Source organism: Carassius gibelio, chromosome B7, assembly GCF_023724105.1.
Source record: "Carassius gibelio isolate Cgi1373 ecotype wild population from Czech Republic chromosome B7, carGib1.2-hapl.c, whole genome shotgun sequence".
Lineage (NCBI taxonomy): Eukaryota > Metazoa > Chordata > Actinopteri > Cypriniformes > Cyprinidae > Carassius > Carassius gibelio.
Window position 1 is genome coordinate 8,181,780 of NC_068402.1, and position 13,932 is coordinate 8,195,711.

Below are 13,932 nucleotides of genomic sequence, written 5' to 3' on the forward strand. Positions count from 1 at the left end.
CATTTGTTTTATGGTTTAAACGGTGACTAAACTGTAAACAGCTATAACAGGCCATTTAACTTTTGTTGTTGGCGTTTCTTTTTTTTTTTTTGACAAAATTATGATTCATAGTTTTTGAGGATAACACAAATTATGTAACATTGTACAAACCAAGGAAAGTCGTCTGGAACTCCACTTCTGTTGCGAAACAGGCCATGCCTAAAATATTGTGCTCTCGTTTCATTTTTGTAGTATTTTAAACAACTGATCGAGACACTGACCGATCAAATCTATCAAACACATCCTTTACGTAGTGTAGTCTGATCTTCCTTTGAGGTCAATGCACCTAACACTTTGACCTCAACAGGATGCTAGACCTTTCTTAGCAAAACAGTTCCAAGTAAGTAACCCTTTTCAAGGAAATCTCAATTAACTTGTAGCCTTAAAAAAAAAAAAAAATAAATAAAAAAAAAATAACAGTATTAAGGCTTTCAGCATGGCTGTGGACTAGAAGATTTGATCCGACCTATAGGAAATACAACAAAGAGTTCACAATGACAAATGCTGAAGTTTGCATAGATCTTTATTTTTTATTTTTTTGTATAATCTATAATTCGCATATTGACATCAATTAAATAAAAACAAAAACAAAAACAGCAAAATAATCTTTAAATTACATGTAAATGACAATGCACCATATATAGTACAAAAATAGGCCTAATTTTATATATAGTTGTCCCGTCTCAGGTAGTCATACAAATGATTGGCGTTTTCTACTTGGGGATCTACATGCATCAGTTGACTCTTCAAATAAGGTTCTCCAGAAGGTTCTCACTTGAGCCTGAACACACACAAACACACACACACACACACACACACACACACACACACACGCACGAGCCCTTAGAGCACAATGCAATCATCACAATGTCAAGGTGAAATCTATTGGGTGTGATCTTGTAAAAACTGCAGCCATGACAAGTTTACACCACAACTGCTATAATGTCATTCAACATCATTCTGAAGCATTCTCTGAGGGTATATGCACAAATCACTTATCCAAGTCAAAACTTAAACTAACCTCAATTTTTTTAAAGTTTAATAATTAAAAAAAAAAATTTAAATTCATGTAATCGTTCTAAGGCAAGCAGATTTTCATCTGTGCTCTTTGGTCATGCCTTCAATGACTTTGAGGCTTTCCAAAACACCTGTAACACTAAATCATTACTGCAGGGGGCAGAACAGCTATTTTACAGTTTAACTAAACAAAAGTGTAGAGAAATTATTAAACATGTAAGTTGAATGTATTAAAAATAGAAAGAAGATTCAACTCTCGCTCTGTGTGTGAGCACTAAATTAATTTTACAAAGTGGCCCAATTTACCCAAATGCATTCTTGATAAAAAAAAAAAAAAAAAAAAAAAAACAGAAAACCTAAATATTAATTGTAAAACACAGACCACCTATACAGTTGTTTAGCTAAATAGTAAATTGCAGCTTCAAGTTGAACTCTATACAATTAATAAATGGAGGGATGAAAAGTTCAAATTTGAAACTTGTTTTAAGAACAGGGAAGTACCAGATCAACAAACAAACATTAGCATAAAGTCTCAAGATATTTAACTGCTGTGAAACTGTAGGGTGTCATAAATGAAGATGTTCTGTTAGTCTAGGGATTGTGTAGATGAACAGTACACACTTATATAAAAAAAAAAGAGAGAGAGAGAGAAACGAGCCTTAATTGTATAAAAGAGTGTTTAAACTAAACTAGGGCAAGGCTGAAGATGGTGCATGTACTTTGTGAACCGGCCTACATTGTGTCCTTGTCTTTGCTTGGTGCAGTCGTAAGAAACTATGGTTCTGAAAGGCTGATAGTGCCCTCCAGTTTATTTTGATAGGATATGATGAAGAAATCAGCACATAATCACATTAACTGTGTTGGGTCTCTATTGCACAGATTCCATAGATAACATTGTCATTTCATAAAGATACTGCATAAGAGCAACATATGTGGATCATGAATATGCAATTCAGATAAAAACAAAAATACAACAGTACTATATTCTGCGCAGATGAGCTGACAAGGCCAAGCGTACTACCAATAACAAACAGTAGTAAGCAAAGATGAAATGATTTGAGCGGACGAAAACAACCCAAGCTGCTCTGGGTGAGGATCCTCACAGCACTTTCTCTGATTTATTATTAAAGCACAAACCATACCTCAAACATCTGAATCTAATAAATGGATGATCCCCATAAACATGACAACATGGAAGCCTGATCGTTTCAGGACAGGCCTATAGCCGGGGCCATTTCTAGTGTTTCAAACCTTGACTGGAGGACAGATTTAGAAAAGAGTAGAGCTTAATGTAGCTGAGCTGGCTCGGAGGGACTGACCGACATCAGAGGTTTCTCCCCACATACGGTCAGAGAGTGCAGGGATGCTGCGTTCCACGAAGAAAATGAAAATACTCACTCATGTCACTTCAAACCTGCATGATTAGAGGCATTTGGACGTTTTTCCACCTAAGAAAATCATGCAGCTTTTCAGTGTCATGAGGCTGAGCAAATGATGTCAGGTTTCATCTTTTGGAGAACTATTCCTTCAAACACCCTACTGTACTTAAAATAATCATGAATTTGTCAATGTATAAACTCTAGGGGGAGCAGTAAGTTCTTCAGACGCGTTTAACAACACACTGCTCCGCTCTCCATCTGACCATGTAGAAATAGTGATATGTTCTTCTAAAAGGCTCCCTGCGCAAAGCCAGTGGATCCGACCCACTGGAGCACTAACTGACTTCATATAAACGTAGTTTCACTCACACACATATACACACACACACACTCATTCACTCAAAGAAAAGCTTTGTTTTTCTCCTATGCAAATAAATCTTGCTGTTTCTTAAAATCTCACTAGGCAAGAGGAAGAGACCAAAAAAAGAATCATGTTTATTGTAATTCCGGGACAACCCTGTGACCATCGGCTTATCCCCGTCGCTTGTGATTGGAAGCTTTTTCTATGTTGAGGCACCGAGAGAGGTCAACACCCAGGTGAATCATGGCTCATATACGTAACTACGAAAGGTGTGGAAAATAAACCAAAACCCCAAGAAGTGAGATATGCTCAGACGAACCCCGGAAGGAAATCATACTAAAAAAAGAGACAACAGTGCAGCAGAGGCTAGAGAGGGGAGGAACGTGAGCGAGAAGGGTGTTAAAGAGCACTTTGTGTTTTGATGAAGGCAGTCCTCTCATTGCGGATCTCAAATTCCTCGTTCTCTGACTCGGAATTGCCCTCATCCTCCCTCCAAACGCTCGGGATGCCCTTGTAGGCCACTGCGGTGCGGTTGAAACCAAGCCCAACCAGTAACCCAGATCCTGGCCCGGCTTCGGCAGACAGTAGTTTGTTCTGTTTACGAGTGTGCATCTGCAGGAAGCCGAACACGGCCACAAACGTAGCCACGATGAAGGCACAGCTGAGCACGGCCACAGTCGCAGGCAGGCGAGAGGTGAGCTCTGGGTTCAGTTTGATGGATGAGCCACTGCCTTGCGTCTGGAACAGCTCGCCGTCCGGAGACTCACGCTGGATGTGGTTCTGGTGCAGACAGGTGCCGCTGACTCCGTCCAGGTGGCTGTGAGGATGGCAGGAGAGGCAGCTTTGAGGCCCCGTGCCGCTGCAGGTGAGGCAGATGGAGTCACAGGGCTGGCAGGCGGGACGGAGGACGGACGTCACCTCGTTATTGGGGAGGAAAATGGAGCGGGTACCTGCGGTGAAACCTGCTGGACAGTCTCTCACACAGCTCTTGTTGTGCAAGTAGAAGCCGGGGTTGCACTCTGTGGAAGGATGGAACAGAATTCAGTTTAGGCTTCAAAATACAAGCTAAACTATATTGCTGTTTTCCACTGATTATTTCTTATTTTTATTTTCTATTTTTAAACCAAAAACCATGTTTACACTTGGATGGACATCCATGAGACCAGCGTTTCTGAGGATTTAAAGGTTGAAATGCAAAGCTTGCATTCTTTGAAGGGCAGTTGAGTATATTCAGGAAGCAGACATGATGCGATGTTGCATGCTGTACTCCATTTAAAACAGCATTTCATTAACAGATTGACAGCATTAGTCCTAGAGGCAAAGTTGTTCAGAATGAGGAGATCTGTCATATGATTTGAAGATCTAGTGTTTGTGTGAATATATGAACATGTTCTACAGTTTCAGCAAATTTTGTATTTCTATAGAAATCTTGTGTTTTTGACGCCTTTTTAAACCGTTATAACAACACTTATGGTCAGATCTCCATGAATCTTTGCATGCTTAAGTCATCTGACAGATGGGTTTTTTTTGGCCACGCCCCTTTTATAAATGAACCTGTTATTGTTAACAAAAGGAAAACAAAGTTTTTTGATAATTATTGATCAAGAGAGTCAAGATCATTTTTTTTATCAAGATTGAACGAAAAACATAGGACTAGTTTGCAAAAGTAGGTTTTTAGCATATTTAGGAATAATTAATAAACGATTTGATTGACAGCAATGGTTCTTGCATTATGAGGAGATCTATAAAATGATATCCATACTCCGTGGATACGTAGCCCAATTAACTTTAAAATACTGATGTTGATAAAAAGAAAAGGAAAAAGAAAATGTATCAGCATTTTATTGTCAAGCTTTTTGGGAAAATAAATGATTGGATATGCACAGACAAGGTTACCAAACATGCAAGCATATATACAGTAAATGTATAGAAGTTTTGCGGCTATACCTTTAATACAGTGTGCAAACCTATTTGAAAGCTTATTGTCTGGCTCGGTGTGCTTTCACAGTCTTATTTAATGGTGTTTTTTTTGCTTTGTTTTTTAAACAAAAAATAATTCATGGTAAATCAGCATTTGGCCTCAAACGCTTGTTGCTAGAGTTTAATTTGTATTATACCCGTTACATCCTTTAAATAGGATGCAGAGTTGGGCAGCTTGTGTGTGTGTGTGAAGTGTGATAGAGTAAATGAATCTGCCTGAGGACTGAAGCTATACACTGCATTGCTCTGTGCTGCTTGGGCTTATTTACACCTCAAACACTGCCTGCCAAGCCAAGTAGAAATACGATCCAGGAAATTCAGGTCTTTTCAAATGTACTACCTTGCCTGATGCGAGTCCTATTACTGGAATAATTACTAAACCATCCAATTCAGCATCTTCTGACAACTGAAAAGGCTCATCTACTAAAAGGCGTTTTTTCAGTGCAAAATTCCTATTTATGGGTTGGTAGGGCATGTTGGGTTGCTGTGGTAACAGTGCTTAACACCTGGAGAGGGTTCAAGCTGCGGAGATGAGATCAGGGATAACATGCAACCATTAATAACAGCAGAATGAGCACCAGGAAGAACTCTTGGATCTATCTTTGAGAATCATACACAGGTAAGGCATCCCACCTGACATACACGAAGGGCATTTACTGATACAAACAATGCACAAATTGAAACCAAATATGACATTTCAAAAAGCAAGAGGCTGTGCTTTGCAGTCATTTTCACCATGGTTAAGAGTATTCATATGCACAGTGTTAAGAAGTGTCTAAAAGACATTAAAAGACATAGAACGAGCCGTTTTAGAAGAGCGTGGACAAGTCTTAACTTTTATAAAGAATATCTCTTTGGGTTTGAAACTTTAGTCTTTGCAACTTTAGGGATCTTATCTATTCACAAAAAACTTGTTACATTCCAAAGAGAAAGGAAAACTTGAAATAACATCATATGACCCCTTTAAACTTTTTTGTTGTTGTTGTTTTGAACAATTTGGCTATTTTGTGTTCTTTTCATTGAATGTAGCCTCAGTCACAAACCACACATCTGTGCATCCAGCTCACCCTACCTGTAAACTAATCAACTGAAGCATGTTGTACACAAAAGTGCCAAATGCTAGCTGAAAATGAGTAGTTTGGCTAGCATTACGCAGCTTCCTTGAGTCTGAGTGCACAAGTCCACCTGCAAATAATGTCATCTTACCAGGATGTCACAAAAAGTGATTTTATGAAATGTTCTGTCCAAGCTGGTGCCTTACTGTTGTATCAGCAATTCCAGGAAATCTGTCACTCAGACAGTCTCTTCCAGTGTAAGTGGCCACCTCTCGCCCATCCAGAAGCTAAGCTGCATTACACTCTTTAAAATAAAGGTTCTTTATTGGCATCTGTGATGAACCTTTAAATCAAATGGAACCTTTCCTTTGCACATACGGTTTTTTATAATGGAAAAACATTCTCTAAATTATTGAAATGTTCTTCACACAAGAAAAAAAAAAAAGAATTACTTTAGAACTGACAACTGAAAGGTTCTTTGAGGAACCAAAAATGGTTCTTCTGTGGCATCACTATCAAACCCCAATTATAAAACCTTTATTTTAAAGAGTGTACATGGTGTAAACAGGCTTTAAGAAACTTATCGGGAGATAAATCAACTACCTACACCTCTGCCCATCATAGTGCACAAAAAAGAGGTGAAGAGCATATTTTGAGCATTCATAAAGAAATCCTTTGAGCATGGTGTCATTCAGAGGAGGTGATGGCCAGTGGAGGCGGCAGAGGACAGAAAAAGGAAAGAGCTGATGAAAGAGTAGTGGCAGGGTCAGTGTGTGTGTGTGTGTGTGTGTGGAGAGGTAAGAATGAGCTGGCAACGAGTGTCCACAGAGAGGGGGACGGCCGCAGGCTAAACTGGACAGGTGCCTTCAACACGGCTGCCAATGCAGCTGGCACTGTGAACTAATTCCAGGATTGAGTTATGAACACACAGTTTAACAGCTAAGACATGACCAGCACAACACACTCAACACAAGCTAAAGGGACCTATAAAAACAGCTGCAAGCTTTATACATTTAGTTTAAAGCTTTCAATTAGTGGGGAGATTATCAGTGTTATGTATTAATGTATTTAATACATAAACATTTCGTGAAACCACAGACTAGTGTTCAAAAGTTTGGGAATAAAGTGCTCCCCAAGGCTGCATTTATTTGACCATTAACTCAGTTTTGTGAAATATTATTACAAATTAAAACTACTGTTTTCTATATTATTATATTTTAAAATGTCATTTATCCCTGGGATGCAAAGCTGAATTTTCAGCATCATTTCTCCTGTCTTCAGTGTTTTTCAACTAAATTAATGTTGTGTTCTAATTTACGGCATACTGCCTATTATTTCTTAAAGACAGAACATAAAACAGAATGATAAGCATGTAATTACACAATGATTAACATTTCAAATTGCAGCATGCTTCGCTGTTGTTGCATGACTCTACATGACATGATTAATTTAGGAAAAAAATGCTATTTTGCATTTTTTAATGCAAAATATTACACAAAATGTTGTGCAAAGAGTTTAAAAGCTTGAGAAGACTAATAAAATAATAAGTCAAGATGTTAAACGATGTTAATATGCAGCTGAAAACAGCGTAGGTACTGAGGACAGCTAGTGAATGCCACTAGTGGCTGCCAGGGGGCGCACTTCCCCCATCATTTACTCTGACACTTACCTGTGCAGATCTGATTGAGGTCGTATGTTTTGCAGCTGCTGGAGTCTGCTGCTGAACGGCCGGATAAACTAGAAGCTGTGCCATAGAGAACCAGCGTGAACTGAGTCAGAGTGCCTAAAACGGACAGAGAGAGAGAGAGAGAGAGAGAGAGAGATTCAACAATCTGACTCATGCACTCAAGAAACTCACAAAATGAGGACAGATGCCAGTTGTGAATCATTATGTCTGTGTTCATTCCGTCTCGATCAGTAGACTGTGCTACACTAGATGAGATTTATTCAGTCGGCAGATGCTGTCAACTCAAAAATTAGGAACACAAGCAACCGACCAAAAGCAAACAAGATTAGCAGAGCTGATTTCTAAAGTAAATCAGAACAGTGCTAAGTTAGAATAGAGGTATTAAAGCAAAAAGCCACAGGAGGCAATACATTAGCAATCTGACCAAAGTTAACTAAAACAAAACAAATATATATATAAATCCCAATGATACGAACATAAAACTATGGAGCCTCTCAAGGCTCACTGAATTTATAAAATGACAGCAATATAATAAAATGCTAATAATTAAAATAATCTTAGTATTAATTAATGATATCCACAATAAACAATTAGAACTGACACACATACGGATTAAGCATAACAAGCATATATCTGATTATTTTACAACTGTAATATATAATATAGGAATTACTTTTTTTTTAAAAACTAAAACACAGCATTCAGTCATTTTACATTAAGATAATTTAGTATAAATCACATTTAGCTGCATGCTGCATAAATGACCACTGTCACAGTTTCCTACGCAGCTGTACTACACTAGTGAACATTTGAATCAATTTGGATCAAAACCTTTCATCAAATTTGTCCTAAAACCAAAATGCGTTCTTGTCATAGGACAACTATGATGAACTTTTTTGATCCACTTCAAATGTTGACTACTGTAGTTTCATGTATCAGTGCTTGACCAGCTAAAAAAACAATATTTATTAGCCCTATTTAGTATGATATGTCAAATGCAAAGTAATCCCCATTGGTATTCTATAATTGAAGAGTTTATTTATAGAGTTTGTATCACTTGTATACAAGATAAATCAACAGCACCCTTTCTGTTTAGACAGTCTGACTGTATATTATCACCTGTACATCTTGCTCATTTTGTGGCCACTTACACACATTACGCAGAAGATAAAAGTTTGATCATCGTTGTGGCCTGTAACTGCACAAACATTGTCTGAACACACAGTTCTTGTCATCATTCAGTGACTGTAGTGCCACACTGCTTCGATGTTCATTAGACAGATGGCACACTTTGTCTCCAGTCCAATAAAGTCAGTAGAGCTGTAAATTCTTAAAGCAACAAAGAGAAATGGACTAGGTAATGCACTGGACGGATGGTCCATTCAATCCAGACATAAAGCAGTTGTGTTAGTGTCTGAGCAGGACAAATGAATGAGCTTTGGCTGGAAGTCTCTTTATATTTACAGTGTTCATAAGCGACTGGAGAGTCCTCAGTCCTCTGATTTACTAAGATAGATTTAATTAATCAGAATTACTGCGGGGTGTGGTGAAGGAAGACAAATTGACAGTGACATAAAAGAGGAAGAAAACAGGATTGGGCAAATCGGGCAGATTTGGAGAGAAGATACTCTAAACTCCTGTGAAGTGCAAAGCAGGGCACTGGGAGACATAAAAAGAGACTTTCTTTGTATCACAATCAATATCGGACTCTTTTTAATCATTTTAAAAGTCCCAGATTGTTTTATCTTTTATTTTATTCTATTTTACGATTATCTACTTTTTATCATTTTTGTTTAATTGTATTTATATTTTCTTTATGCTCTTTTATTACTCTGTTTCATTTTAATTATAATTTGTTTATTTTATAGGATCACAATCAATGTTTTACTTTTTTTGAATCACTTACAAGTCAAATTGTTTTTTTATTTTATTTTCTATAATTATTTTTTTTTATCTTTTTTATTTTCATTACCATTTTTGTTTTGTTTTTATTTTATCGTGCCTTTTATTATCTTTTTTATTTTTATTTTCAATTTGATCAATTTTGTTTTATTTCATTTTTATGATCTTTCTTATACTAGTTTTTATTAGTAGAGAAGCAGATATTTGAAGAGAGTCAGGACAATATTAGTGAAAGCGACCTGGGGGCCGTTTCATAAAAGAAGTCAAGAAAAGCGGGGATTAAAGTCCAAAACCTGACTTGAAATAACCTAAGAAATCAATCGGGACTAAAGCGGTTTAATAGACAACAATTTAAGTTCACGCAAACTCACTAATTCGATCCAGGTTCAGTAAATCAAGGTCATTTTATGTGCACACTTATTCTCAAGCAGCCCTTAAGGTCGATCCTGGATCAACTGCAGTTTATTGCCTTTGAGACATTGAGTTTTCCTCAGTGCATAACTGACACAGGTATATTTTTTACATGTAAATGTTAGAAAGTCATAGAAATATATCAATTTTACTGTCAGGAGTGGGCGAGTCTTCACGAGTGAGCGAGCACTGGTGCGCACATCTGTGCTAAATATAATAGCGCAATTAGTTTCCCAGCATAAGTTTCCAGAGTGACGGAGCTTGAGCTATGGTAGTTTTGCTTTCAGAAACCAAATCAAGTTACAAAAAAAAAAAACCTGCATATTGGATGGATGAGCTATTACCATAGTCGTTGGTTCCAGCCACGTTCTCGATCTCCAATGTCCATTCTCCACGAGGGTCCTCATCCCAGGAGTGGGTGGTCATGAAAGCCCAGTCATTGAAGCCATCAGAGGAGTAATCATGGGGTCTGAGAGAGAAAGAGACAGAGAATGTTACACTTAACTGATTTCAGCAGTATAAATGTGTGGATGTATCCCTATCAGTGCCTGACCTGGGTGCAAGCAGCGTGGAGCGGGTGCCCTGTGGGCTGATCAGGTAGATGGCCAGGTTTCCTCTGCGGTTGTAGGACAGGGTCAGCTGGGCTTGAGCATGTTCTAATGAGCTCACAAAGGTGTCCGTCCCAGCACATGCATCCACACTCTTATTGATCACCAAATGACCCCCAATATTCCTAAAAACAGGAAACAGTGTTCAAGAACTGACTGGCAAACCACAGCGAAATGTTAGACTTTTAATTCAAGTAATTATGAATGCATTATGCGTCAGTGTCACATTATCCTTCTGAAATCATTCTGATATGCTGATTTGATGATTTTGACAATCCTGCATACCCAAAATTTCAGAACTTCAGTGTAAGATCATCAAAATATTCGAAAACAAGAACCACGATTTAGCTGAAACCACAATCTTAACACTAGATATGGTTCAGATCCTCATTTAATGTGTCATTTATCATCCACCAGGTGAAAACTGTTAGTTCAATTGCTTAGAAAAGCAACGGCACACACACAAAGTCGTATGTGTTTAAAATGGTAAATTACCCAAATGTTTACTGAAGCCTCAAAAGAAATCATCACTGTTATCTTAAGCATAAATGTTTAATGAATTTCCAAACATTGTTTGAACAAATAGGTAATAATTGCCAACACCAGAAGATGATATGTTAAATAAAGCAATCTGATGAAAGCATTAACATGTTTACTTGCATCAAACAGGCTATATAAATAGCTACTGGGAAAGATGAACTGATTTTTACTATATCAAACTGCTGCTGCAATGCTTAAGTGTGCAAAACACATTCCTGGTCCAGCAGAAAGGTTCAGTCAGGTTAAGACCTGTGCCACCGATGACCGCTACAGGAGCCGGTAGGCTTTTGGCGCTCTAAACCCAATCCTATAAGGAGCTTAGAGCGGCCCGGCCCTGCTCACCAGAGACAGAGTTACACTAGAAGAAGAGTTTAAATCAAGAAAGAGAACGACAGGCTACAGCCTCTGACAAGTCCATGAGGAATGAAGCGTAACCCCTCTTTACGTGGTAACGCCACAGCGCGTGCAAGACTTCAAGTCAGAGATGTTGCAAGCAAAAGATGAAGAAAAGTACGGAAGAGATGGAAGTGAGGCAGACCATAATCACTTCACTCTGTGACTTCTGCAACCAGCATGTTAAATTGGGCTTTGCTCCAAAAGCTCTTGATCTTTCCATAACGCTGGTGAACCATAAAGGATGACTGGAGGAAGGGATAAAAAGAGGGTCAGTTTTTAGAGCGAGAGACATGATATGCTGCTAGAGAGGATGAGATCGGTGGAGAGGTACTTTGAGAGTCCTTCTTGAGTTCCAAGATGACAGCAGTGATGGAAGTGTGACAAACGTGGATGTAACAAGCTTATCTGCAAAAGTCATTACTTCCTTTAAACACACTCTGTAGGCAGCGGAGATGCCTCATGCACTGAAGCATCATTCTAGTTGTGCAGCTCTAAATTTAAATATGATAAACCGTCAAAAGTGATGTTTTTCTCCCACCTCGTTTCATATTCCCGTTTCCTAATGCACTTCATGACCTTTTTAGCAGTACTAAATTTAAAGCATTCCATTTGTGTGAACCTCAGTTCGCAATATATTATTGAAGAATCAATTAAGACTGCAGTTTCTTCTAACAGAGGATTTAGTTTACACAAAAATCTATATTCTGTCAATTTACTCAGCCAGGCAAAAGTTATTTTGCAGAATGCGCTGCTTGAAACTGTTCTATTTTTCCATCCGAAATGTTTTTTAATAATAAGAATTTAAACAAAATAATAATTTTATAAATCAAAAAGACTGTCTAATCAAATGAATTAATACATCTATATTTAAAGACCTTTTGTTTAAAAACAATTTTCATGTCTTTAATATACCCCCTTATTAAAAAAATGTGTAAATAGTTTTGTTTTTTATCAAAGAATTCTTTAAAAAAAATGCATCATGTTACCCAGAAAAATACGAAGCAGCTAAACAGTTTTAAACATCGATAACAATAATAAATGTTTCTTGATCAGCATATCAGCGTATTAATCATTTCTGAAGGATCATGGAGAGTAATGATGCTGAAAATTCAGCTTTACATCGCAGGAGAAAATTACATTTTTAAAATACATTTAAATAAACAGTTATTTTAAACTGCAAAAAATATATCACAGTATTAATATAAATATATTTTAGTACATTTACTATTAATGTATTTTATTAATAATGTATTTTACATTTAAAAATCTTACAGATACCAAAAATTTAAATGGTATTATTATATATGAATTCATGCTAACATTATATTATTTTTAACAAATAAAGAGCTTCACAGACTAATCCAATATTATTATCCTTATTACACTGAATCTTATTCTACATTTTAATATGAAATTTCACAGATTTTTGCTGTTTGACAATTAGAGTAAACCAGGAATTGTATTTAAATTATATTAACGGTGTTGCTATACATAAAAGAAAAAAAAAAAATTAACTTAAGATTCCATGAAATTCAACGTTAATTCCATTTTAATGACTGCATTTCTGAGATTCAGTCCACATTTTCTTCAGCACAAAAAAAAATCTATATCTATGCAATCAAGTGGATAAAAACTAAGGCCTTCAAACTCCAAAAAGTCATATTTTTGCTTGTCTTCAGACGAAGTTATGATGTTTTATGTCTTTTTGAAGACCAAGAGCACCGGATGGTTTCACTGAATGGAAAACAGCAGCGTAAACATTCAGTTTGAATGGACATAAAAGAAAGAAAATGAAAGAGTTGCCCATTTTTGCTACCAAAACGAAACCTTTTAAGATCAATCCAGTACAGAGGTTTTAACCTACCTAGGCTCAGACACCAAGGAAAGGACACACTTCCGCTGAGGTCCAACATTCGTCCAGTTCTTTGCCAGAGCTACAATGGCTCCAGCATCCAGCAGACCATATCCATAAGAGTGACTTACTGTAGGAGAGAGAGAGAGAGAGAGAGAAATCAATACTGTTGAAAGTAACTATAGAACCAGTTTAAAAAGGTTGTAAAAAGACTGACATTATAAGTAAAGAGGTGAATTAAAGAGGTTTTGCAGACTGGTGCAGCCAATGATACTGTTATCGATCTAATCACAAAGCGTTCAAGTAGCTGGAAAGTGGAAAGACAAGCCAGAGTGAAAGGATAGAGGAGGGAGCGATGAAAAGCAACGAGATGGGCTTTTACCTCTGCGACCCACTCCATTTGTCTTCCAGTCATTGGTGGTGAGGTGGGCAGGGTTTGACGTCCTCACAACCAGATGCTGCATGTCTCTCCAGGTCAGGTTTTTACTGTGGAGAGAAGTGTTAGTGCCTTTCTTTCCTTCATGTGAGATACATGGTGGAACGAAACACAAACAGCTCTAGATAATCTATCCTGCCCTTTCGTAAAAGGTCACGGATAGCTACAGGTGGAGTCATAAAGGTTATATTGTTACCAGTGCATTCATTTAAAATGATAGCGCTCAATGCATGCGTCTGATCCAAATGAGAATTTGAAGGTTAATTCCA

General features: G+C 37.4%; 1 protein-coding gene across 2 annotated transcripts in view; it reads right to left on the reverse strand.

Moving 5' to 3' along the window:
- Positions 1–544: 544 nt before the first annotated feature.
- LOC127961282 (furin-1) overlaps positions 545–13,932 on the reverse strand; it is an 85,693-nt gene continuing 72,305 nt past the window's right edge. For both annotated transcript variants that reach the window (XM_052560326.1, XM_052560327.1), the window contains exons 11-16: positions 13,610–13,713; positions 13,240–13,357; positions 10,385–10,564; positions 10,176–10,300; positions 7,501–7,614; positions 545–3,815 (exon numbers count right to left, since the gene is read on the reverse strand). In XM_052560326.1, the coding sequence (XP_052416286.1) occupies positions 3,196–3,815; positions 7,501–7,614; positions 10,176–10,300; positions 10,385–10,564; positions 13,240–13,357; positions 13,610–13,713 (1,261 nt within the window). In that variant the 3' untranslated portion in view covers positions 545–3,195. The remainder of the gene's footprint in view (positions 3,816–7,500; positions 7,615–10,175; positions 10,301–10,384; positions 10,565–13,239; positions 13,358–13,609; positions 13,714–13,932) is intronic.